This window comes from Babylonia areolata, chromosome 5, assembly GCF_041734735.1.
Source record: "Babylonia areolata isolate BAREFJ2019XMU chromosome 5, ASM4173473v1, whole genome shotgun sequence".
Taxonomy (NCBI): Eukaryota; Metazoa; Mollusca; class Gastropoda; order Neogastropoda; family Buccinidae; genus Babylonia; species Babylonia areolata.
The window spans coordinates 9639737-9667236 of record NC_134880.1 but is presented as its reverse complement, the minus strand read 5'-3'; the positions used below and the strand labels follow the sequence as shown (position 1 = coordinate 9667236).

The window sequence follows — 27500 nt, the reverse complement described above, 5'->3', positions numbered from 1 at the left end:
ATGCATGCATGCGTGCGTGTACGTACGTGTGTTTTACCTCTGCGTGTGCGCACGTGTGAGTGTGTGCCTCTGTGTGTGTGTCTGTGTATGTGTGTGCATGCCTCTCTCTCTCTCTCTCTCTCTCTCTCTATATATATATATATATATGTGTGTGTGTGTGTGTGTGTGTGTGTGTGTGTGTTTGTGTGAGTGTATGCGTGTGTTGGTGGAGTATAGAGCATATAGATAGATAGGTGGACAGATGCACAGAGAAACAGAAAACGAAAGGGGGGGAGAGAGGGAGGGAGGGAGGAGGAGGAGAGAGAGTATGTGTGTAGGTGGGGGGGGGGGGGGGGGGGGGGGGGGGGGGGGGGGGGGGGGGGGGGGGGGGGTTGGTGGGGGTGGGGAGGCAGGTGTGTGTGAGTTCATTAGTGTTCCTCGTTTTTTGTATAAGCTTATTTATCTATTTATTTATCTATTTTTTATTATTATTATTATTATTTTATTATTATTATCATTTCTACTACCTTTTTTATATTATGATTATTATTTATTTATTTATGTAAGCTCATCTATTATTTATTCACGTTTTTTTTCTCTTTTTTTTTTCTCAAGGCCTGACTAAGCGCGTTGGGTTACGCTGCTGATCAGGCATCTGCTTGGCAGATGTGGTGTAGCGTATATGGATTTGTCCGAACGCAGTGACGCCTCCTTGAGCTACTGAAACTGAAACTTTTGTATAAAGCATTCAAACAGTGGGAGGAACTACTATTGAGTAAAAACAAAAAAAAAAGAATATTGTGCACGTTTTATTGTCTATGAAATGTCAGCTTAATGCATATTAAACTCTTTCTTCGTTGTGTTGTCCTCACATGTACCCTTTTCACTTTGGGTTGAAGCCTAGCTGTGAATAAACCATACCATTGCCCAGAGAGACAGACAGAGACAGAGACAGAGAGAGAGAGAGAGACAGAGAGAGAGAGACACACAGAGAGACAGACAGACTGAGACAGAGAGCAATCTTTCCCTGACTGTTCTGTGGGGGCAAGGCGAGAGCAAGTCACAATGTCGAAAATGTGAAAGTTGAAGTTAAAGGGAGGCAACCTAATCCATGTGATGTGGACACAAGACAATACGATTTACTTTCCCTTTGGTTTCAAATGCATTCTCCGTCGAAATTTTTTTAAAATATTTATTATCATTATTATCATTGTCAGAATTATCATAATCATTATTATATTATATTGTTATTATATTGAATGTATTATATATCATTATTGTTTTTTGTTTGTTGTTGTTTACAGATAATTATGGATCAACAAAGAAATAAAATATCGGTTGTTCTAAAACTCAAACCAAAATAAAATCAGGATCAGGATCAGGATTTGGGACGTTGTTCCACACAACCTAGCCATTTTTGGCTTTTTATGCCCCTTCAGATTTACTCCTTTACATTGTTGGTCAGGTCGTTGACTAGCTCAGTCATTTTATCCATCAAAGTCATATTTCGTTTTTGTCAATAACTCGTGTTTATCTATGAGGTTCTTAAAAGTATTTATACTAGGTGCACGTTTGATATTGTTTGTTAATTTGTTCCAATAATTTGTTACTCTGTTACTAAATGTAAACTTTCTTAGATTTGTTCTGGAATACTCTTTAAATATTTTGTCTGTACTGTTTCTTGTAGTGTCTACCTTTGGAGTACAAAAAAAAGCAAAAAAAGCATGCTTTGTTTACATCGTCAAACCCATTTAATATTTTGTACGTCTGTATCAAGTCCCCTCTTACTCTTCTTGCTTTAAGTGATGGTAGTTGTAAGTACTTTAATCTTTCTTGATATGAATAATCTTTTATGCTACAGACCAGCTTTGTTGCTCTTCTTTGAGCCCTTTCTATGGCTTGTGACTGCTTTATTTGCGTTGGAAAGCAATCTGAAATAGAAACTAATAAAAAGCAAACTGAAGTAAAAGAATTCGAAAGCAAAACCAAACTAAAATGAAAAGTAAAAGAATTTGAATGCAAAACCAAACTAAAATGAAAATTAGAAAATAAACTGAAATAAAATAACATGAAACTGATTTGGACTATCATCAACAATATATAAAATAATAATTACATAAAACACAACAGAACCAAGCAGAATAGAATAGAGTAAAAAATAAAAAAAAAAATAAAAAAAAGCTTTGGGTGGAATTAGGCTGGATCAACAGCAAAACAAGCGGTTCTCAGCAATGGCTAAGGAAATGTGAGTTACTATCGCTGAGGCTTTTTTGTTTTGTTTTTTTGTTTTTTGGTAACATTTCTTCTGGGTTGGTGTATTATCTCCCCTCTTCTGCAGACTGAGTGCTACAACATGGGCAATTTTTGGACTGTGTGAAAAAGAAAACGAAAAAAAAAAAAAAAAAAAAAAAAAAAAAAAGCACACACACACACACACACACACACAACAATGACAACAAAAAGTGTTCAGTCCACACACACGAAAACCTCAGACGTTAGATTAAGAAAATTCTGCAAAGAAAATTAATTGAATAAATAAAATAAAACTGTGAACACACACACAAGCATGCACACACATAAAAAAAACATACACAGCATGTACCCAGTTAAGTGAATTGTTCTTTTTGTTGTTATTAGCATGGACCACCCAGCTGTTCAAATTTCATTGACTGTAAAAAATTTTTATTATTTTATTATTATCTTATTATTATTATTATTATTATTACTACTACTACCTTTTTATATTATAATTATTATTTATTTATTTATTTATTTATTTATGTAAGCTTATCTATTATTTATTCACCTTTTTTTTTCAAGGCCTGACTAAGCGCGTTGGGTTACGCTGCTGGTCAGGTAGCGTATATGGATTTGTCCGAATGCAGTGACGCTTCCTTGAGCAACTGAAACTGAAACTGAAACTGACTGTAAAAAGAAGTCAGCATTTTACACACAAAAATCCAAAGTGAAAAGCCCACAGCTTCAAGCATTCCCCATGAAGTATCCACTACTGTTGTTGCTGCTGCTGTTGTTGTTGTTGTTGTTGTTAATATCATTATCATCATCATTAGCATGGACTATCTGTCTTCATTTCATGTTCTGGGAGTGGCCTAAAAATTTTAAGCAAAATAATCTGCAGTGAGAGCCCATATCTGCATGTATACTCTATGAAGTATCCATTAATTGTTGTTGCTGTTGCTGTAATTGTTGTCATTATTATCATTCAATAATAATAATGAAAATAATAATTACATCATTATTAGCTGTATCATTATTATCATTATTATTATCAAAACATTTAAAAAAAATTATCTTTATCATTATCATGATCATTATTGCTATTACCATTTTATTGTTGCTATCATTATCATTACTTACTACTTACACCACCCCACTCTTACCATAGTTTACATTTTCAGACTCAGTTTTCAGTTTCAAGGAGGTGATAAAGCACAGGGACTGATGATCCACATGAGCTACACCACATCTGCTGTTAAAAGAAGAAGAAGAAAGAAAAAAAAACACACATCAGGTTGATCAGGCCTTGAGAGTCTATCCTAGGTTTCCTTAAGAATCAAGATAAATAAAAAGTAACAGAAATAAAATAGTTAAGTCAAAGATATGTGGCGAGTAAATCATAGAACTGAGACAAGAACAAAAATGGGCCAAGCTAAGCGAACCTGCGTGTTTAAGTCACACTGACACCACTGTGCAAACACACACACACACACACACACACACACACACACACACACACACTGACACAGAGTGAGAGAGTGAGAGAGAACGCACATGCAGCAATTTGCAGTTTTACAAAGACAGCCATGGATCTTGTTTGTTTTTTTCTTTTGGTTTTTTATTTATTTATTTTTTTATTTTTTTTTAAATGATTTACTCAGAGATCTAGGTGTGTGACTTATACCCATGTTCCAAATTCTCACACATGTCAAAAGGGCTACATGAAAACATCGCACAAAAAGGCCACTTGTACCTTACACTCCTTATAATTTTGTTTGTTTGTTTGTTGGTTGTTGTTTTTTTTGTTGGTGTTTCTGCTGAACTTTCACAGTCAAGATTACACACTTTCACATATATAGTTTAACTGTAATCAATAAACTATGCTTTCAACCACTGCAAAATAATGACATGTTCACCAAGTTTACAACTTGCCATACTCTGAGTAACAATCAAGTAATTATCCCCCTATCTTCCATCCATCCAGAAGCACTCAAATCAATAAAAAGTCAAAAATAAATCACACACACACAAAGAAAAGCAAGAAGAAAAAAAAAGAGCAAACATCTGCTTTAGTTTGAAACTGACACAGATGTTTATAATATTACTAGTCCAACAATATTATAATGATTCTAACACAGATACTAAATATTAGTTCACACATGTGCTTGTACAATTACACACACACTCACATGCAAAATGTATAGGCATGAACACACACACACACACACACACACACACACTGCCTGAAAAAAACCACACACACACACAAAGAGACCATCACCACTATCCGATTGGAATGTTCATTATAATTCATAATAAAAATATCATTAAATGAAAATAAAATCTAATGAAGAGAACAGTGAATGTAGATAAACATGTTTGGGTTCTCATTATCAAACACTCAACATTCACTCATATTAATTATACAGTGAGACACACACACACACACACACACACACACATACTCAGAATTAATCAAACACATACACACAACATTAGCCTACAATCACACATATTGATGTAAAGATACTGGTGATGTTAGAGACCATGCACATGCAGAATGCACACACATAAATGTCAGGAACAGAATATAATCTTGAATGTAACACACACACACAATTATACCTGCACACAATTAAAATCATTTACTTCCATTTTTTTCAGTTCAGGAAAACCAGAAAAAAAAAATCATAATACAACATATATTAATATGTCATATATCAAATGTCTTTTCCTGCTCCATGCAATGCACAGAAGTAACAAAATTAAATGGGTGAAATTGAGATTATTATTATTATTATTACTATTATTATTTAGTATAATTTTACTTAAAAGAAATTTCTTTTCTTTTACGTCACAAATTCATATATTTTATTTCAATTTTTTTCATACTCTCCACTACAGAGGTGCTTATGATGATTTTTATGTGATTTCTTTTAGTTTTATACACAGGAGTTGTTACCCCTGTTTTTTGGAAGCAAGATTTGTGGGGATTGACCCATTGCTACTTTTGATTCTACTTCAGTCACAGCCTAATTTGGAAACACTGCATGAAGAATCTGCATTCCATCACTTCTGTCTGTTTACTCTTTTGATAAGCCCAATTATCTAAGTTTCCCCACATCATTAGACCAAAAGTAACTTTTCAAATAAGATCCTTACATTCAATTTTAGATACTCATGTGATTAAACTGATTGGAAAGACCTTTTATGTGTGTTGACAGTTGCTGAGAAATACTAGATAAAGACTGCCAATCACAGGATTGAGTGCTTGGAAACGTTAATAAACAAAGCATAGTAGCCTGGGTTTAGTTCAAGTTTGATCATCTGATCTTCATTATTTTGTTAAGAGCATTTCAAATTCATATGTCCATACATCGATGAAACCACCTAGGTGTTTGTAAGGCTTGAATGCTTTCTGTTTAAACCCCTGGTTCATGTATAAAATACGAGCTGGTTGGTGAACTTCTGTGGTGATGAGAAATATAGCATCATAGTTGTGCCCTTTACAGAAATCTATCACTACCTTAACCAAACGCTTGGCAATGCCATGCCCTCTGCATTGTTTTTTGACTGCCATGCGCCTCAACCATGCGATCTTGGGAGAACTGTCAATGCTGGCATCTGGCCCAGATCGATTTCTTCTTTTGTGAATCGTCTCTGTCAAAAAGCTATTGTTCCTTTTTGCGGTGCCACTTTCATCAGCTCCTGCAGTCTCTGGCTTTTTGATGACTGCAATTGTTCCCACGATTTCTTCTCCAACTTGTGCGACCCAGAAATGGTCATCCGGGCTGGAAAAGTACGTGGATTCCATCTTCTTCATGTCGTTGAAGTTTGGCCCGTACAAAAAGTACAACGTTGCCACTGCGCAGCCGCAGTACACTACACAGACGAAACATGCCAGCGACAACAGCGTGATCAAAGCACTGGCTTGGGACATGATACACGTTGCTATGACCACCAGAAACATGAGGATGGATGCTGGTCGTCGAACAGCTATGAGGAAGGAAGGCCACAGGTTGCTGAAACTGGCTTCACGTAGCACGGACCATGCGGCGAGTCGGTCCGAGGGTTGCCATGGACGCACCTCAATTTGCATGGCGCGTGCATAGGCTGAAAAGGCCTCGCTGGTCTCAATGGTAAAACACTCGCCTATCACTGGTCGATGCTCTCCTATCAGTCTCAAGTGGAAGCTAACACAGACGACTGACATTTAGCACACCTGAAGATCTGGCAGAACTGATTGAACACTGGCACGATCGGTCTTTTCAGAAGATAACAATTGTTTTGACGGCAGAGAGTCGATTGTGCAGCCATGTTGATTGGTAAATAAAAAACATGGACTGGGTACATGTTCGACTCAGGACTAGAAGAGAGAGAGAGAGAGAGAGAGAGAGAGAGAGAGAGTTCTGTAGAAAGAAACTGAACTGGCGAATATCATATAATAATAACGTCTGTGGATCGAATGCTTGTCAATGCCGCAAACTCCTACCGGCTCTGCGTTTCCAGTCCTCTACACAGGAGTAGTCTCCCATTAACTGAGTGTCTTCCCTCTGAATCTCGACTTGTTGAGATTAATTTTGTTATCGAGCCTCTTACACTCCACCACTTCCCACAATATCCTCATTCCTAATTATCATTCACACTTTTTAAAAGTTAGAATCTGTATTTACTTCTACTGTTCCATTATCTTTTCCTCCCACCAAACCGCGTTTGAGAACGTACAGTATATGGTGTGACAGAACCCCGGGCGTCAAAGTTGACAAATAATAATTAGTTTCATTAATTAACGCAAAGTAATGAGGTAATCATCAAATACGGGTAAGCAATACAATTCAACTGATTTCTTGACAAGTGAATAAACTTTTCGGCATCTATTCATGGGTTTGCTTGACTTTTTTTTTCCCTTTTTTGTGTGTGGAAGAAATATTTATTTATTTATGTATTTATTTATTTATTTATTAACTATTTATTTATTCCTTTATCTATCTATCTATCTATCTATCTATCTATCTATCTATCTATATTCTCATTTATCTTTTTTCTTCAGTTTTTGGGACCGGGTGCGGGGGGTGGGGGGAGGGGGGCTGGGCACAGTGGTGTGGTGGTGGATCGTAACTGTTAAGAGTTCATTTCTACATCTTACTCACTGAACTGGAATTTTGAAAAAGTCTCCTCCTCCTCCTCTTCTTCTTCCTCCTCCCCCTCCAAAGTTTTATTTCAGTGTGCACGTGTGCAATGGAGCACATGCACATACAACTGATACAAACGGATACTTATGAATATCTGCTTACATGTACGCACTGGCATGCTATGTGTGTCTTAGTTTTGTCTTCACTTTAATGTTTGTTCACTTTAAATGGTATAACTTGAAGACGAAAATAAGTGGAAAAAAAATCACGTGAGGTGTGTGTGTGTGTGTGTGTGTGTGTGTGTGTGTGTGTGTGTGTGTGTGTGTGTGTGTGTGTGTGTGTGTGTGTGTGTGTGTGTGTGTGTGTGTGTGTGTGTGTGTTCCGCGCTCGCGCCGTGCATGTGTGCACAGACGTGATTTCACACAGCACACCGGGGTTCAAAGGCAGGCAGCCCTGAAGCCCACAGACAACAACCTGAGGGCGGAGGGAGCCCAGGACTTCAGTTCCTCCTACAACCTCAACTTCCAAGGTGAGCACTACTCGTTGCATGATAGTCAGTCATGTCCGACTATGACCACCAGCACAGCACAAGAGGCAACTGCTGTCCCAAACGATCTAGGCTAGAACTGGATCATCGTGGAGAGTGTCTTGCCCCAAGTTATACATCGCCACTTTCTCAGCCAATTTATTTATTTATTTATTTATTTATTATTATTATTATTATTATTACCCCTTTTTATATATTATAATTATTATTTATTTATTTATTTACTTATTTTTGTACGCTTATCTATTATTTATTCACCTTTTTTTTCTCAAGGCCTGACTAAGCGCGTTGGGTTACGCTGCTGGTCAGGCATCTGCTTGGCAAATGTGGTGTAGCGTATATGGATTTGTCCGAACGCAGTGACGCCTCCTTGAGCTACTGAAACTGAAACTGAAAACTCAGCCAAGAGGGTTTTTGGACAGTCGGTGTTAGGGTAGCTCCCAAAGGCCAGCTATAGTCCCTAAGGCTGCAGCACTTAAGAGCCAGTGCAATCCTGCCTCCAATTTTGAGAGTCATAGTCCTTCACTTAAAGACTGAAGTGTAAATGACCTCCTGTTGCAATGGAGAAACCATTGATCATACAGCTCTTCACTTTGCTTTTGGCCCAACTGTACGCTCATGCCAATCTGTGACATAAGCTAAGCGTTACGTTGGGTATAGAAGCCGTTATATCCTGTGATACTGGTACGCGGATCTTAAGGAGCTGTTACTTTAAAGGGAGAGCAAGGCAAATGAGGCTTTAAGGGAAATTACAGTCAGTGACCATTACTGAACGCATGTACCCATTAAAAAGAACTAATGTGTCATAGCAAACGAACTCGAAACAAACATGTTCGCAAACACGCAGACACGCACAAACACACACACATACACTACGACATAGACAGTGAGACAGATAGACAGACAGACAGACAGAGACATACAGACAGAAATACAGATACAGACACAGACACACACATACACACACACGCACGCACGCACACACACACACACACACACACACACACACACTTTCTCGCTTTCTAGTCAGGGTGCATTGCCACTTGGCCACACACCCTTTCCCTCTCCAGAAACTACAATAGGCCCGTGGTCTTTTGCACGTATGTTTGGAGTGTTTGTCTCAACCTACTTGGTCATGACTTGATTTGTGTATTCTGATAGCAGAAAGATTTATAAGCATGCAACGCATGCTAAAGTCTTTCTCCCTCTCCCTTCCACTCCTCACCCATAAAACAAAACAAACAAACAATGCCCTCCGGTGACGAGGCTTTGTACACTTGTGCTACTTTAACAGCTTTCTCCCCCTCCCCCTCCCCCCAAACCACTATTGATGGTTTGTACACTTGTGCTACTTTAACAGCTTTCTCCCCCCCCCTTCCCCCAAACCCCTATTGATGGTTTGTACACTTGTGCTACTTTAATAGCTTTCTCCCCCCCCCCCCAAATCCACTATTGATGGTTTGTACACTTGTGCTACTTTAACAGCTTTCTCTCCCCCCCTCCCCCCAAATCCACTATTGATGGTTTGTACACTTGTGCTACTTTAACAGCTTTCTCTCCCCCCTCCCCCTTCCCCCAAATCCACTATTGATGGTTTGTACACTTGTGCTACTTTAACAGCTTTCTCCTCCCTTCTTCCCCCAAACCACTATTGATGGTTTGTACACTTGTGCTACTTTAATAGCTTTCTCCACCCCCCTCCCTCCCCCCAAATCCACTATTGATGGTTTGTACACTTGTGCTACTTTAACAGCTTTCTCCCCCACCCCCCCTCCCCCAAACCCCTATTGATGGTTTGTACACTTGTGCTACATTAATAGCTTTCTCTCCCCCCCCTTCCCCAAAACCCCTATTGATGGTTTGTACACTTGTGCTACTTTAACAGCTTTCTCCCCCCCCCCTTTCCCCAAACCCCTATTGATGGTTTGTACACTTGTGCTACATTAATAGCTTTCTCCCCCCCCTCCCCCCAAATCCACTATTGATGGTTTGTACACTTGTGCTACTTTAATAGTTTTCTCCCCCCCCCCTCCCCCCAAATCCACTATTGATGGTTGGTACACTTGTGCTACTTTAATAGTTTTCTCCCCCCCCCCTCCCCCCAAATCCACTATTGATGGTTTGTACACTTGTGCTACTTTAACAGCTTTCTCCCTCCCCCTCCCCCCAAATCCACTATTGATGGTTTGTACACTTGTGCTACTTTAACAGCTTTCTCCCTCCCCCTCCCCCCAAATCCACTATTGATGGTTTGTACACTTGTGCTACTTTAACAGCTTTCTCCCTCCCCCTCCCCCCAAATCCACTATTGATGGTTTGTACACTTGTGCTACTTTAACAGCTTTCTCCCTCCCCCTCCCCCCAAATCCACTATTGATGGTTTGTACACTTGTGCTACTTTAATAGCTCTCCCCCCCCCCTATTGATGGTTTGTACACTTGTGCTACTTTAACAGCTTTCTCCCTCCTCCTCCCCCCAAATCCACTATTGGTGGTTTGTACACTTGTGCTGCTTTAACAGCTTTCTGCCCCCCCCCCAACCCTCCCGAACCCCATTACCCACCCCCTCAACTCCCTATTGATGGTTTGTACACTTGTGCTACTTTAATAGCTCTCCCCCCCCCCCAACCCCCTATTGATGGTTTGTACACTTGTGCTACTTTAATAGCTCTCCCCCCCCCCAACCCCCTATTGATGGTTTGTACACTTGTGCTACTTTAACAGCCTTCTCCCTCCCCCTCCCCCCAAATCCACTATTGATGGTTGTACACTTGTGCTGCTTTAACAGCTTTCTGCCCCCCCCCCAACCCTCCAGAACCCCATTACCCACCCCCTCGAACCCCCTATTGATGGTTTGTACACTTGTGCTACTTTGGCAGCTTTCTCCCCCCCCCCCCCCCCTATTAATATATGCCCCTCTCGATAAAAATTCCACCCCTCCCCCCTCCCGGTGATTCTCTATACAGTTGTGCCACATTTACAGCTTTCTTCCCCCAACTCCCCCATCAATACATGCCCCACTCAATAAAAAAAAATGCCCCCTCCCTTCCAGTGATGCTTTATACAGTTATGCTACTTAACAGCCTGCTTCCTCCTGCCTCCACCCCACCAAAACGTGCCCGCCCCCACTCCCCGCACCCCTTGGCTAGCCTCATACCCTCGTGATATTTTGTACAGTTGTGTTGCTCCAACTGCTGTCTTCCCTCTGAATCATCCTATTGAAAAAGCCACTCCCACCCCCCCTTCCCACACCCCTCACCCCCCGCAACCCCTCCTTCCCCCAACCCACCCGCTCCACACTTCGCCATTCCCTCGCCTTGATGTTTTACGCGGTTCTACTACTCTAACAGCTTTCTCACAACCCTCCATTTAATTTCCCAAAGGCTGCCCCTTCCCCCTCCGCAATCAAAAACGCCCCCCTCCTCCTCCCTCCCCCCGCAGTGATCTTTCGTACTGTTGTGTTACTCTAACAGCCTTCTTCCAGTAACCTCCATCATCAAATTGTGCCCCCCTCCCCACCCTCCGGTGATATTTTGAACAGTTGTGATACTCTAACACTTCTCTCTCTCCCCCCCATCCCTCCCATTAAAAAAAAAGCCCTCACTCCTCCTTTGCAATGTGCTGTACAGTATTGCATCTATAACAGCCTTCTGCCCACAGACTCCCATGAAAAAATGCTTCCCTCTTGATCACAGAAAATCGATGTTTTGTACAGTTGTGCTGTTCTTACAGCCTTCTTTCCTCAGCATACCAACCCCAACCCACCCCTCCTCCCACCCAATAAAACGTACCCCCTGGTGATGTTTTTTGACAGTTTTGCTTTTGTCCTGACGCTAACTGCATGCGCCACACACACAGGCAAGCTGGGGGAGAGAGCACGCCCCATCCGTCACGACAAAGAGCGAGAGCAGCTGGACAGGTTCGAGGGAGAAGCCACGTACAAAGGTGAGCAAATTGGGGATTGTTACAAATCACGCCGGCACGTGTACAACGGTAAGCAAATTGAGGATTGTTACAAATCATGCCAGCACGTGTACAGAAGGTGAGCAAATTGAGGATTGTTACAAATCATGCTGACACGTGTACAAAAATGTGAGCAAATTGGGGATTGTTACAAATCACTCCGGCACGTGTGCAAATATGAGCAAAATTGAGGATTGTTACAAATCATGCCGGCACGTGTATAAAATGTGAGCAAAATTGAGGATTGTTACATATCACGCCGGCACGTGTACAACGGTGAGCAAAATTGAGGATTGTCACGTCGGCATGGGGTTAGGTTTTGGTTACAAATTTGGGCAAACTGAGAATTGTCTCCGAAACACGCCGGCACCGAGTTAGTTTTTAACTGAGTTCAACTGTGAACAAACTGAGAATTGTTAGAAATCACGCCAGCAGCGGGTTAGTTTTTAAATCAGGCGGTTGCACACAAAAATTTGAATACAATAACGGCTGTTGTGGAACACCCGTTGAACAAATTCGGAAAAAAAACCAAACATATTTACATTAATACTGATGATAGTGATAATAATACTAAAATGATAATGATGGTGATGATTATACTACTACTACTACTACTACTACGACTACGACGACTACTACTACTACTTCTCCTACTGATCATAACAATAATAATGATGGTGATAATGATGATGATGACAAGAAGCAGAAAAAGAAGAAGAAGAAGAAAAATGACTCGATGACAATGATAATAGTTTTGAAAAAAAAAAACAACCAACAAACAAGCGAACAGTGTTACAGGAAAACTCGACTGTTCTTGCTGCCCAGACGGTTCAATTACATTAATTAAACATAAATTTTCCGAACCTGCAATATTAGCACAGCAGAAATATATATATATATATATATATATATATATATATATATATATATATATATATATATATATATATATATATGAAGCAAAACAAACCACAATTTCTTTTTCTTTTTAGCTTCGACTGAAAACTTCTTTTTCCCCGTCCATATATCTTGTCTCTGAAAACTCGTGGTGACAACAATAACAACAAGAGCAAAACCAAAGCAAAAACAACGACGACAACAACAACAACAACATCAACTGCAACAACAAAAGCACATCAGAACAACTACACACACTGAGCAACGAAACAACCACAACAACGACTGACACAACAAATATAATATATAAATATGATATATGTTATACGTATCTGTTTGTGGGTGACCTCATATTTGCTTTGTGTTTTCGCTAGACCTATTGCTTTACATACGTGTATGAGTGTATGTGCTTCTGTAAAACTTCAACATATACCGTGTGTATTCGTAGTAAGCTATACCTCCATTAAAACAACAACAACAACAACGACGACAACAACGACAACAACAACAACAAAACAAAACAGCCAAACAAACAAAAAATCCACCTAGTAAGACGGAACAAAAGAAAGATAACATTAGTCAAGAGGTGTACCAAAATGTAGTCTGTGTGTACCACACACACACACACACACACACACACACACACAGAGAGAGAGAGAGAGAGAGAGAGAGAGAGAGAGAGAGAGAGAGTTCGATAAAAGATAAGAGTTGTTAACACACCTCCCCACCCTAATCTCCACCCCTCCCCCTCACCTCCATCACTCTACCCTCCCCCCACCCCTTCCCCGCACCCCAACACACACACACACACACACACACACACACACACACTTTCTCCCTCTCCGAAATACTGTCATGATCACTTTTTAAGCTGTCGAGAGGAAGCTTCTAGCTTCAAGTGTCGTCCCTCTTCTCATGGACTTGTACTTCAATACCAAACAAACACACCACCACCACCACCCCAAAAAAAAACAAACAATGCGACCGTCTCCAAGCAACTCAAGCACCGAATACGAACCCGTTTCGATCTATAGCATACACCACTCGCCCTCTCACCATTCCCCCCACATCCCTACCCCTGTCCTCCCGGCCCGAATTCTCTCTCTCTCTCTCTCTCTCACACACACACACACACACACACACACACCTTTCTTCTCCTCCTGCTCCTCCTCCCTCACCTCTCCCACCACCCCAACACCTCATTTTAAAACCGTATAACTTTTTTTTTTTTTTTTTTTTTTAATCCTGTGTACGTACCATAACCACTTAACTGTGCGGTGAGAGCGGTTGTACAAGGGTCTGTGGGACTGTCAAAGGAACTGTGTGTGCCATATATTTTTCAAGTCTCTGTCTCTGCCTGACTGTCTGTCTCTGTCTCTGTCTCTGTCCATCTCTGTCTCTGTCTGTCTGTCTGTCTGTCTCTCTCTCACCGTCTTTCTGTCTCTCGTTTCTCTGTCTCTGTCAGTCTATCTGTTTCTCCCTGTTTTCCCCCTCCCCTCGCCCCCCCTCTCTCTCTCACCGTCTTTCTGTCTGTCTCTCTCTGTCTCTGTCTCTGTCTCTCTCTCACCGTCTTTCTGTCTCTCGTTTCTCTGTCTCTGTCAGTCTATCTGTTTCTCCCTCCTTCCCCTCTCCCCCTCTCTCTCTCTCTCTCTCTCTCTCTCTCTCTCTCTCTCTCTCTATCGGTCTCTTCTTCTCTGTATGTGTGTCTCTCCACCTCTCCGTTTCAGTTTGTCTCAACATTTCTATATCTTACTCACATTCACTCTTTCTTCTTCTCTGTCTCTGTATTTCTCTCTCTCTCTCTCTCTCTCTCTCTCTCTCTCTCTCTCTCTCTCTCTCTCTCTCTATCGGTCTCTTCTTCTCTGTATGTGTGTCTCTCCACCTCTCCGTTTCAGTTTGTCTCAACATTTCTATATCTTACTCACATTCACTCTTTCTTCTTCTCTGTCTCTGTATTTCTCTCTCTCTCTCTCTCTCTCTCTCTCTCTCTCTCTCTCACTCACGCACTGTGTCTCTCTCTCTGTGTCTCACTGACTCTTTGTGTGTGTGTGTGTGTGTGTGTGTGTGTGTGTGTGTGTGTGTGTGTGTGTGTGTGTGTGTGGCTGTCTGTCTTTCTGTCTGTCTGTCTGTCTCTCCTTCTGTCTCTCTCTCTGTCTGTCTGTCTGTCTGTCTCCTTCTGTCGCTCTGTTTCTCTCTCTGGTGTTTACCTTTAGAACAGGCTCTTCAATACAAATTCTTTTCGGCAGTCGGTTTCGTGCACACTGACAGACGATCTGTAATACAGGCCTATTACACTCCCCACACGTCTTCTCTTCAGTCAGTGTCTATGCACCCCCCCACCTCCTCCACCCCCTCCCCCCCCCCCACAACACCCCACCCCTCACCACCACCACACGCTCACACACCCCCACCGCACCGCCTGCACTCCAACCATTCTCCACCCCCCTCCACCCCCCGAACCCCTTCACCCTTCACCCTCCCACCCCCTCCTCTTAACCCTCACACTGCGCCGCTGACGCCAGAAAAGACTCTATAGAACGCTTTCATTAAATAATGCTGAAGAGATTAAATCACGACAAACAGAAAGAAGAAGAAGAAGAAAAAGAAAAAGAAAGAACTAAAAAAAAAAAAAGGAGCTGTCTACGTCATGCCCTGGCAGACAATGGAATCAATGGAGCAGCGAGACAGTCGGGCAGGCAAGTTAGACCCGGGTGATCCCATACCCTGCTGTGTTGCTGTGGAAGCCCAATGTGGTTCGTCCAGTCCACCGATACCAGTTCTCTGGCAGTGGTAGCGGCAAGCAGCAGACAATAGGTAAAAGAAAAGAAGAAGAAAAAAAAAGAAGAAGAAAAAAAAAAAAAAGGAAAATGAAAAAGCCGGGACCGACACGACTGCTATTATTGAGTTTGGGAAACAAGCATCGGTCGCGCCGCATTAACTTTTCAAACGCGGGGTGAACCCTGGTTGCAGCCGCTGACTGATTTTTTTTTTTTTTTTTTTTTTTTTAAACTGACCGTGTCCTAGCACTGAGCAGATTGTACACAAGAAGGGGCGTGTGTGTGTGTTTGTGTGTGTGTGTGTGTGTGTGTGTGTGTGGGAAGGGGGACGGGGGGGGGGGGGGGGGTGTGTGCAAGAGTGCAGCACGGGTAAAGGAGGGGGGGGGTGGATGGGGGCACGTGAGGAGTGTATGCTTTGGCATCGCACGCGGGTTGCTATAACAGACTACTGGTACTACACAGTCGAGAGAGAGAGAGAGAGAGAGAGAGCTTGCTGCCGGGATGCGCATGCACACGTGACACGCACACGGCACATCAGGACACATAACTCACTCACCGCGCGAGCGCCGCGCACGTGCACAGGTACTCGTTGCGCGATTGAACACGACGAGAGTCCACAATTACGTGCGCGCTCACGTGCAGCCAACCCAGAATCCCTCCACACCCCCTCCCTCCCCCTCACCCCCACAAGCCCCCACTATCCCAGAATTCCCCTTCACCCCCCCCTCCCCCCCCCCCCCCCACACACCCCTGTTTAGCGCAAAATCGCACACCAGCTCCTCTCTCTCTCTCTCACGCATGCACGCACGTACGCCTCACATGCACGGAAGCACTCACGCACACACACACACACACACACACACACATTCTCTCTCTCTCTCAAACGCACACACATGCACACACATAAACTCGCACACACACACACACACACACACACACACACACACACACACACACACACACACACACACACACACACGTGCAAAGGCCTTATCTTCCCCCTCGTCACACATTCGTTCATTTATTCATTCTCTGACCAGCTCGCTGGCTCGCTGATTCTTTCACTAATACAAGGCACACACGTGCACACAGACACACACACAGACACACAGACACACACACACACAAAACAACAACAAAAAACAACAACAACAACACCACAGAGAGAGACACAGATATACAGACAAACACACACACACACACACACACACACACACACACCTCTGATGACCCCCCCTCTCCACACATACACACATCCTCCCAGCTCCACCCCTACCCCTGACCTCCCCCTGCCTATCCCAACCCCAGCACCCTCCATAGTACACCCACCAATCCACCCACCCACACTGCACACACAGATAGACACAGAGAGCCCTGCATAGAAACGAAACAAGAAGTAAACACTTTTTTTTTTCTTTTAATCCACAGCAGGCAGTGTTGCCTTACTCTGTATTTTGGAGCTGTTCGTTTTTTGCTTGGTCGTCACCTGTGACGACAATGGCCGATCACCAATTGATAGAGATCGATTGAGCGAACTGTGCGCTGTTCAGGTTCTTCTTGCCTTCCCGCTCTTTCATTCATTCTACCCCCGGCGGAACGAAAGAGTTAATTATCATTTCAGTGCAGATCGATTGAAGATCGTTTCACCTTTGTATGTATCGGGTTCTGTTCAGTTTAACTTCGTCAGTGTGTGGTGCAAGCTTCGATAGAGAACGAGAGAGAGAGAAAGAGAGAGGGTAGAGAGAGAGAGAGAGAGAGAAAGAGATCTGTGTATTCTGCTTTGGATAGCTGTGGCTTGAGTAAGGTAAGCTGATTTCTTGTCCGATTTTTCTTGTTGTGTGCTTCGTTTTCGGGTAGAGAAATAGATGCCTGATTTGAAGTAAAGCTTTGCAAGTGTGGTTGTTATGCGTTTCGGTGTTGTTGTTTTGTTTGTTTGTTTGTTTGTTTTTGTATGATGTTGTATGTCTCAGTTTTTATTTTCTCAGTTCAGTTTGTGGGTGGGTGTTGAGGAAGGGGGAGGGGAAGGTGGGAGGACGTGGGGGGAGGGATGTGAGAGGTGGGGACTTGCAGTGAAATTATGTGGGTGTGGTTGTTATGCATTTTGTGATTTTTGTATATTGAGGTGTTTTTTGTTTTTGTTTTTTGTTTTGGTGATGGTTGATTTTGCGTCCTGGTTCCGTTCCGTATTAATTATTTTGTTGTGTCTCGGTGGAAAGTTTTCTGCTGTGCGTGGTGTTTTGAGTGACTTTGTGAGGTGGCGTTTCTGTGTTGTGAATGTATCGTTCATTATAGTTGTTTTAGTGTATCGTTCATTGTTGTCGTTGTTGTTATTGTTGTTGTTGCTGCTGCTGCTGCTGCTGTGCAAATTTCTGCCTGTATGTCTGTCTGGCCCTCTCTCTCTCTCTCTCTTGATAAATACCGAATAACGAATGCAAGTGTGTGCGTGTGAGCGTGAACTGAGTGTATTGTGACTCTCTGTGTGTGTGTGTGTGTGTGTGTGTGCCTTTTTAACATGCCTCCGAATGTAATGTTACAATCGCATTGTCTACAAGCAGGCTACCCTGTAAGAATGTGTAATTGTGATTGTCCGTGTTAACATATATATATTTTTTTCTAATATTGTTTATTGATTTTTTTTTTATACTCTTAGCAATACGTTTATTTCTCTGTATACCGCCGCTCTTTGTTCATATATTGTCGCACTTGACAATAGGATAGTGTTGTTAATGGCAATAAAACAATGTCCGTGTCCGTGTGCCTTGCCTCTCTCTCTTTCTCTATCTCTGTCTCTCTCTGTATAAGTGGGACGAGAGAAAGCGAGAGCGTGCGTATGCTTGAGGGAGAGAGGGAGAGAGAGAGAGAGAGAGAGAGAGAGAGAGAATGTGTATGTACGTATGCATCTGTCTATCTACCTATGTGTGTGTGTGTGTGTGTGTGTGTGTGTGTGTGTGTGTGTCTGTGTGTGTGTGTCTGTGTGTGTGTCTGTGTGTCTGTGTGCGTGCTTTTGTCTGTGTTTGCGAACCGCGTATATTTGTGTGTGTACGTGCGCAAACTTCGAACGTCTGAATGAAGGCAACTTTGAGAACGCTACACCGATAATAATAATAATAATAATAATAATAATAATAATAATAATCATTATCCTCATCATTATGATGGTAATGATGATAATGATGATGATGATATTTTTTATGATGATAATATTTTTTTTAGAATTAACATGATCATCAAGAAGTTGGGTAAGCAGACATGACGCAAACCTGATAATGACATAGATGTTGATGGCCGTTCTTGGACAGAAGCCAACAGTTTCTGACTGTGCTCCAACAGAAGCGCGTGAAAACTTAATTGATACGTCACAGCTTCGTCATGTTCGAAGCAGGTCTACGTGTCCCCCCAGGTCTATGTTCCGCTACACATGTGTTCCACAAGGTCTATGTTCCCCTGGGCCCTCGTCAGTGTTTCCTCGGGTCTATGTTCCCCACTTTAATTGGGTCTTTGTTCTCCAGGGACTATGTGTATATTCCTATGTACCCCCCCCCCTCCCCCGGCCCCTCGATTCCACCGCTCCCAAGTCTGTGTTCCGCCAGGTCTGTGTTCCGCCAGGTCTGTGTTCCCCACTTTAATTGGGTCTTTGTTCTCCAGGGACTATGTGTATATTCCTATGTAACTCCCCCCCCCCCCACCCCCCGATTCCCCCGCTCCCAAGTCTGTGTTCCGCCAGGTCTGTGTTCCGCACGGTCTGTGTTCCGCCAAGGTCTGTGTTCCGCCAGGTCTGTGTTCCCCACTTTAATTGGGTCTTTGTTCTCCAGGGACTATGTGTATTCATAAGTACCCCCCCCCCCCCCAACCCCCATTCTCCCGCTCCCAAGTCTGTGTTCCGCCAGGTCTGTGTTCCGCTAAGTCTGTGTTCCGCCAGGTCTGTGTTCCGCCAGGTCTGTGTTCCCCAATGTCTGTGTTCCGCCAGGTCTGTGTTCCGCCAGGTCTGTGTTCCCCAATGTCTGTGTTCCGCCAGGTCTGTGTTCCCCAAGGTCTGTGTTCCCCAAGGTCTGTGTTCTCCGAGATCTATGGGGGCGGGAACGGAGAGAAGGGGGCAATAGACCCGGAGAAACTTAGACCCGAGGGAAACCTAGACCCGGAGAAACTTAGACCCGAGGGAAACTTAGACCCGGAGAAACTTAGACCCCGAGGGAAACTTAGACCCGGAGAAACTTAGACCCGAGGGAAACTTTGCCTTGAGGGAACTTGGACTTAGGGGTGAACTTGAGGAACTTATACCTGGTGGACATTACATCTTGGGGAACATAGACCAGGGTGGGTACATAGACCAGGGGTAACTTGGGGAAAATAGACCTTGGGGAACTTGGATCTGGGGGGGAGGGGAGGGGGGGGGACACAGACCTAGGGGAACTTAGGGAAATTAGAAGTAGGGGAATTTAGACCTGGGTTAACTTGGAGCTGGGTCAAATTAGACCAAGGGGAAGTTGGGGAACTTAAACCTGGAGGGGACATAGAACTTAGACCTGGGGACACAGACTTGGGGAGGGGCGGGAGGCACTGGGGGGAACTTAGACCTTGGGGAACTCAGACCTGGCGGAACTTAAGACTTTGGGGAACTCAGACCTGGCGGAACTTAGACCTTGGGGAACTCAGACCTGGCGGAACTTAGACCTTGGGGAACTCAGACCTGGCGGAACTTAAGACTTTGGGGAACTCAGACCTGGCGGAACTTAGACCTTGGGGAACTCAGACCTGGCGGAACTTAGACCTTGGGGAACTTAGACCTGGCGGGACTTAGACCTTAGGGAACTCAGACCTGGCGGAACTTAGACCTTGGGGAACTCAGACCTGGCGGAACTTAAGACTTTGGGGAACTCAGACCTGTGGAAACTTAGACCTTGGAGAACTCAGACCTGGCGGGACTTAGACCTTGGGGAACTCAGACCTGGCGGAACTTAAGACTTTGGGGAACTCAGACCTGTGGAAACTTAGACCTTGGGGAACTCAGACCTGGCGGAACTTAAGACTTTGGGGAACTCAGACCTGTGGAAACTTAGACCTTGGAGAACTCAAACCGGAGGGGTGGGGGGGAGGGGGCTGGGGGGGGGGGGGACCTTAGACCAGAGGAGGGGGGGTGCTTTGGGAAACTTGGACCTTGAGGGGGAGCTTAGGGGAAGGGGGGCGGGGGGAAGGGGGGCGGGGGTGGACATTGACACACTCCTGTCACGTCAGAGCGCCCACAGATATATACTGAAATAATTGCTTGTATAGTTGTATAGTGTGTACGTGCACGGTTCAACGATTCGAAATGTGCTTCCTGCAGAATACAAGACACCTGACTTGGTGTCTGGCCAGAAACACTAACCGGGGGAAAGAATGTTAAAGTGCCAAAGCAGATTTTTTTTTATTTTTAATTATTATTACATATACTGGTGCTGTATTGTGTGTTCTTCTATTAAGTTCTGTCTGGGAGATTTTAGTGCGGTCTAGTGAATGAGTGAGTTTTAAAACAACGGGGAGGACCTGTGAGACATGAATATAGGGTTGAGCGAGGTTGCGCCTTTTCATTTGAAGAAATTATTTGTCGCTGCCTCTGACTTTGTCTGTCTGTCTGTCTGTCTGCCTGCCTGTCAGTCTATCTCTGCCTGTGTGTCTGTCTGTCAGTCTGTCGCTCCTCCCACTCTCTCTTTTTCTTTCTCTCTGTCTCTCACACTTTCTCACTCACTCTCTTTCTCTCTCTCTCGCACTCTCTCATCCTCTCCCTCTCTTTCACACTCTTTCCCTCTCTCTCTCTCTCCCTCTCTCTCTCTCTCTCTCACTCTTACTGTCTCACTCACTCTGTCACCCCCCTCTCACTCTGTCACTCTCTCTCGCTCTCTCTATCTTACTCTCTATGTTACTCTTTCTCACTCTCATCAAAATATAAAGGTAACTGATAAAACATAATAATAATGATGATAGTAATGGTAATAACAACAACGACAACAGCAACAGCTGCAGCAACAACAACAACAACAAAGATAACAATAATAATAATAATAACAATTAGCAGCAGCAGCAGCAGCAGCAGCAGTAGTAGTAGTAGTAGTAGTAGTGGTGGTGGTGGTGGTAGTTGTAGAACTACTACCACTACTACTTCTACTACTGTTACGATTCTATACATCGCTACAAAACACGTAGAAGTAAGTTCTAAGCGCTTTTCAAATCCGATATTAAAAATGAACCGTGTTAGCACAAATGAGGAAGCAGAAACATCCAAAAGCAGCTACAACTACTACCACTACTACTACTACTACTACACCACCACTATAATAATAATAATAATAATAATAATAATGGTATTTATATAGCGCTGGATCTTGTGCAGAGACAAATCAAAGCGCTTTCGCACCAGTCATTCACACGCATGCATAACTCAATACTGTAGAAACTAAAGACCAGGAAGGGCAGGCAAGGGAGGCTATTTTGGGAAGAGGTGGGTTTTAAGGCCAGACTTGAAAGAGCTGAGTGTGGAGACTTGACGAAGCGAAAAAGGAAGTTCATTCCAATCGCAAGGTCCAGAAACAGAGAAAGAACGGCGGCCAGTAGTCGAGTGTTTGAATCTGGGTATGCGTAAACAGAGTGGATCCACTACTACTACTACTACCACACACACAGAGCTTTGCACACAGCCAAGACAGGAGCAACCACATGTAAAATTCATACAGGAAAAAGGGAGGGATAAAAAAATGTTGACGTCAACCCCCCAAGCCCGTTTACATTTTCTCCTAATGCTCATGGGAGACACTCACACTGAAATAAAACGTGAGATACCATTACTATCAATAATGTGAATTCTAAGTTACGACAGTGATGCAGTGGTTTATTTATTTATTTATTTATTTATTTAAGGAGATAAGAGGGTTGAGACAAATACATTAGAATACGAACACGCTATATATAATCTGGATAAAATCACACATCTGCAACTGTTACAAATCACACATCTGCAACACAGAGAACGTTCACAACGTCGTTGTCCACAATCCGATTTTGGGTGATTTTGGCCCAGTAATAACCCGGTAACCTCTTCCATAAATTAAACAAAACCGGAGCAGTGCTTTCCGTTCAACGATATTAGTGTTCTCTTGCACAGCGCCCGAGGCCACTTTTGTGCACTGTCTTCCATCCACTTATCTTCTCATAATCTCTGTGCCTCCGTATGCTTCGTATTTTCCTGGTTCTCATTCAGTACACAAAGTGTTGACGTCATGGGCTTTTTTTGGTTTTTTTTTCTCCCCCAATACACGTAATGCATATTGTTTCGTCATCACAGCCTGCGGACAAAGCATTGTGACGGTGTTTGCAGATATATATATATATATAGATATAGATATCTAGATATCTAGATATATCTGTCCTATCGTGACCCCTGACCTGTGATAACCCGTATCTGTCCTATACTGACCCCCATCTGTCCTTTAATCAACCCCTATCTGTCCTATCGTGACCCCCTGTCCTATAATGACCCCTATCTGACCTATCGTGACCCCCTGTCCTTTAATGACCCCTTATCTGTCCTATCGTGACCCCGTGTCCTATAATGACCCCATATCTGTCCTATAATGACCCCATGTCTGTCCTATCGTGACCCCCTGTCCTATAATGACCCCATGTCTGTCCTATCGTGACCCCCTGTCCTATAATGACCCCCTGTCTGTCCTATCGTGACCCCCTGTCCTATAATGACCCCATGTCTGTCCTATCGTGACCCCCTGTCCTATAATGACCCCATGTCTGTCCTATCGTGACCCCCTGTCCTATAATGACCCCCTATCTGTCCTATCGTGACCCATGTCCTATGATAACCACTATCTGTCCTGTAATGACCACCTATCTGTCCTATAATAACTCCCTATATGTTATATAATGACCCTCTATATGTCCTATAATGATCCCTTTCTATCCTGTAATGACCCCCTATCTGTAATGTTATGACCCCTATCTGTCCTATAATAGCCTACTATCTGTCCTATAATGACCTGTCTGTCCAATAATAACCCCCATCTGTCCTATAATACACCCTTATCTATAATGAACCCCATCTGTCATATAATGACCTCCTCCTATCTGTCCTATAATGACCCCCATCTATCCTATAATAACCCCCATGTCTGTTCTATTGTGACCCCCATCTGTCCTATAATGACCCCCATCTGTCCTATAATGACTCCCTGTCTGTCATATAATAACCCCCTATCTTTCCTATAATGACCCCTATCTGTCATATAATGACCCCCTATCTGTCATATAATGACACCCCCCCCCCCCGCCCCGTCCTATAATGACCCCAATCCCTGACCCACCGTGCCCCCCTGTGTGTCCACAGCGGAGTACCGACAGTGGGATGTCCAGCCCCGTGAGCGCCGCGCGGTGGAACAGTGGGTTCCCTCTTCCGCCAAGATGGCCGACACCACCACCAACCGCTCCGACTTCAAGCAGCAGCAGCTGTCCCGGAGAGCGCCGGTCAAGCCCGTGGAGGAGATGGGCCGCTCGGACGACCCCTTCGTGGGCGAGACGGGCTACAGGGAGACGTACAAGGAGCACCAGATTGAGCCCAGGGTCGGGAAGGCCCGCGAGGAGTGGAGCCCGCCCAGCGTCAGGTTCAACCACCAGACCACCAAACAGAGCGACTTTGTGGGACCCTACCAGCGTAAGAGGGAGAGCTGCCGCCCGGACAGAGCCGCCTTCGCCTCCAACGCCCCGTTCCAGGCCAGCACCACCAACCGGGCCGACTTCCAGGAGAAGCCTCTGGGGCAGCGCTACGTGCACAGGCAGCCCGAGTACGTCCGGCCTGACGGGGACATGGACATGACCACAACAAGCAAGTCCCAGTTCCGGCAGTTCCAGCTGGACGGGCGACGCCAGCCCGTGGAGAAGCCGGGGTCCTCCCACATCCTACGTGGGGCGGGGCCCATGGAGAACAGGTCCGGCTACAACACGGACTTCACCGAGGTCCGGTCCCCGCGCCGGGAGCTGATGAAGCCCAAGGCCACCTACGCTCCGTCCGAGGGCAAGTTCCAAGGGGAGAGCACGGCGAAGAGCGACTACGTGCCCAAGTCGCTGAGTCCCCGGGAGACGTACCGCCCCACCTGGGAACCCATCCAATCCGATGTGCCCTTTGAGTCCAGCACGGAGAACCGTGAGAGCTTCATCCCGAAAACCCTGCCCCCCAGGCAACAGCGCGGGCAGGAGATGTACGTGGCGCCCAGCGTTCCCTTCAACGCCACCACCACGAACAAGGAATCCTTCCAAGGCGAGTTCGCCCCGAAACGCAGCAGCTGCAAACCCAGCAACGCCGCCGCCATGTCCGAGGCCAAGTTCGAAGGCACGACGACCTTCGCGGAGGACTTCCGGAAGCATGAGGTCAGCCCTCGCGCGCGGCATCAGTACGAGACCTACGTGCCCCCGGAGGGAGTCATGGACCTGCGCACCTGCAACCAGGAGAACTACCAGGACGTGGGCCGCGTCAGCCGTCACGTCATCACCAAGCCGGGGTCGTCGCACGTGCTGAGGGGCGAGGGCAAGTTCACCGACTCCTCCAGCTACAACAGCGACTTCTCCGCCCCTCCGCCCCAGGAGCGGCGTCGCGTCCTGCCCAAGAGCGACTACCAGCCCAGCCAGGACCGCTTCGACCACGTGCCCACCTACAAGGCGAGCTTCACCGGGGCCTTCGCTCCCCGCCAGACCAACTTCCGGCCCGCCAACCGGCCCCTGCAGAACCTCAACGCTTTCGAGGACAACGTGCCGCCCAAGGCTCCCTACCAGCAGTCTCAGTCTTGGCGTGACGCCAGTCCTTACGTCCCCCCAGTCTCTGTCTGAGGCCATGGGTGGTGACCGTGATGGTGGTTGTTGTTGTGGTGGTGGTTGGGTGGTGGTGGTGGTCGTTGTCGTCAACCCGAGCAGTTGGGGAGGTGAGGGGGTGGGTAGGGGGTGGGGGTGGTTGTGGTGGGGGGTTGGGAGGAATCCACAATGGTTGTTGATTATAACAACTCTATGTTTTGTTGTTGTTGTTGTTGTTGTTGTTTGTTGAAGGTGGCTCCGTATTGCCGATACCAACAACGACACGCAGTATTTATTTGTTAGTTTGTTTTTCTTCCTCTGCTCCTTTTCATCTTCCTTCTTATAATTAATCCTGATTTCTTCTTCTTCTTCTTCTTCTTCTTCTTCTTCTTCTTCTTCTTCTTCTTCTTCTTCTTCTCTTCAAGTTAGCTATCATTCAAATAGCTGCATGAATAACGTTATCACCACATTATGTTGACTGTCTTGCAAAATGCAATACTTGTCCATTGTTACGGAGCCCAGCCAGGTGTGATTGTGATGATTACGTTGATGTTCCGAAGTTGTCTATTATTGGTGGTGGGGGCAGGCGTGACGTGTGATATGATTATCATATAATTATGATACGATGAGAGGTGTATATATATATAATAGTGGTGTGTGATATTATTGTTATTATCATAATTATATAATAAGAAACGGATTATGATGAGATGTATATACTCTGTGGTCACTCTGTATGCCTGTCTGTATGTCAGTCCGTTTTGTCTGTCTCTGTCTGTCTGTCTCTGTCTGTCTCTGTCTGTCTGTCTGTCTCTCTGTGTGCCTGTATGTCTCATCTATCTTCTTTGTTACTTTCTCTTTTTTTTTTCTTTCTCTTCTTTCTTTCTTTGATTTGTTTCCTTTTCTTTTTAACTTTTGTTGTGTGCTTAGTCATTTCTTACTTGAATCGGATGTCTGTGTTATTTATTTATTTATTTATTTTTTCTTTTCTTTTTAACTTTTGTTGTGTGCTTAGTCATTTCTTACTTGATTCGGATGTCTGTGTTTATTTTTTTAATTTTTTAATTTTTTTTTTCCTTTTCTTTTTAACTTTTGTTGTGTGCTTAGTCATTTCTTACTCGAATCGGATGTCTGTGTTTATTGTACAGACAGTCTGTACCATATCTGTTCAGTTCACCCTCACTGTTGCCAGTTACTGTATGTATGTAGGCTACATAAACAATTGTTGATCCGATCTGAGCGTTCATTAATTTATTAAGAAACGTGTAAATCGGTAAACACACTGTCATTCATTTCTTCCATTTCGATTTCATGTTGAAGGAATTAATGCATTTTGCATCTGACAGTTAAAAAAAAAAAAGAAAAAAAGAAGAAAAAAGAATGTTTAGCATAAAACTTCTTTTTGACAAATTTGTTCTTCGTTTTGACTTGTTTGTAGTATCAAGAAGTTATTCAGATTCACAACGTCAGAAGTTATTCAGATTCACGAGGTTGATGCTCTTATCTGTCTATTCATCTATCTATCCATCTATCTATCTATCTATCTATCTATCTATCTATTTATCTATCTGTGTATCTATTTATCTATTTGTATATCCAGTAGCAAATCGTCTGTGTCATCTTCAGGAAGATGGGTTTTTTTTTTGACAATGAATTATCCGTCCATGATTGTCGTGAAAGTAAACATTGCATGTCAATGCTCGAAGTTCTTGCTTTTTTTTTTTTTTAATAATTAAAAAATTATTTATTTATTTATTTATTTTTTTTTTTTTTTGGGGCGGGGGGTTGCTTTTTTAAAATGTTTTATGTTAGCTTCTTTTTTTTTTCCTCAACTCACCATTTAGCTCCCCCTCTTTTCCTATCTTTTAAACGATAACACTCCCATGTGAACATTACAGATTTTAACAAAATGCCTGTCACAATTACCAATTACCAATTACCTAAAGAAAGAGAAAAAAAAAAGAAAAAAAAAGAAAGAAATCTTCCTTCGCTTCTTGCTTCTGGCATTCGCCTTTCTTTCTCTCTCTCTCTCTCTCCCGTGGATGCGAAGGCAGGTTGATCGATCGATCGATCAATCAATAGGACCACCACAATCCTTGTGGATGGCCCGACCACTGCAAGAGGACCTACCTCTGTAGGCTGTAGC

At 44.0% G+C, this 27500-nt stretch overlaps 1 protein-coding gene across 1 annotated transcript in view; it reads left to right on the top strand.

Moving 5' to 3' along the window:
• LOC143281916 (uncharacterized) overlaps nt 1-25465 on the top strand; it is a 32896-nt gene extending 7431 nt beyond the window's left edge. The window contains exons 3-5 of the mRNA XM_076587212.1: nt 7760-7878; nt 11754-11840; nt 23901-25465. Of these exons, the coding sequence (XP_076443327.1) occupies nt 7760-7878; nt 11754-11840; nt 23901-25393 (1699 nt within the window). The 3' untranslated portion in view covers nt 25394-25465. The remainder of the gene's footprint in view (nt 1-7759; nt 7879-11753; nt 11841-23900) is intronic.
• The last annotated feature ends 2035 nt before the right edge of the window (nt 25466-27500 follow it).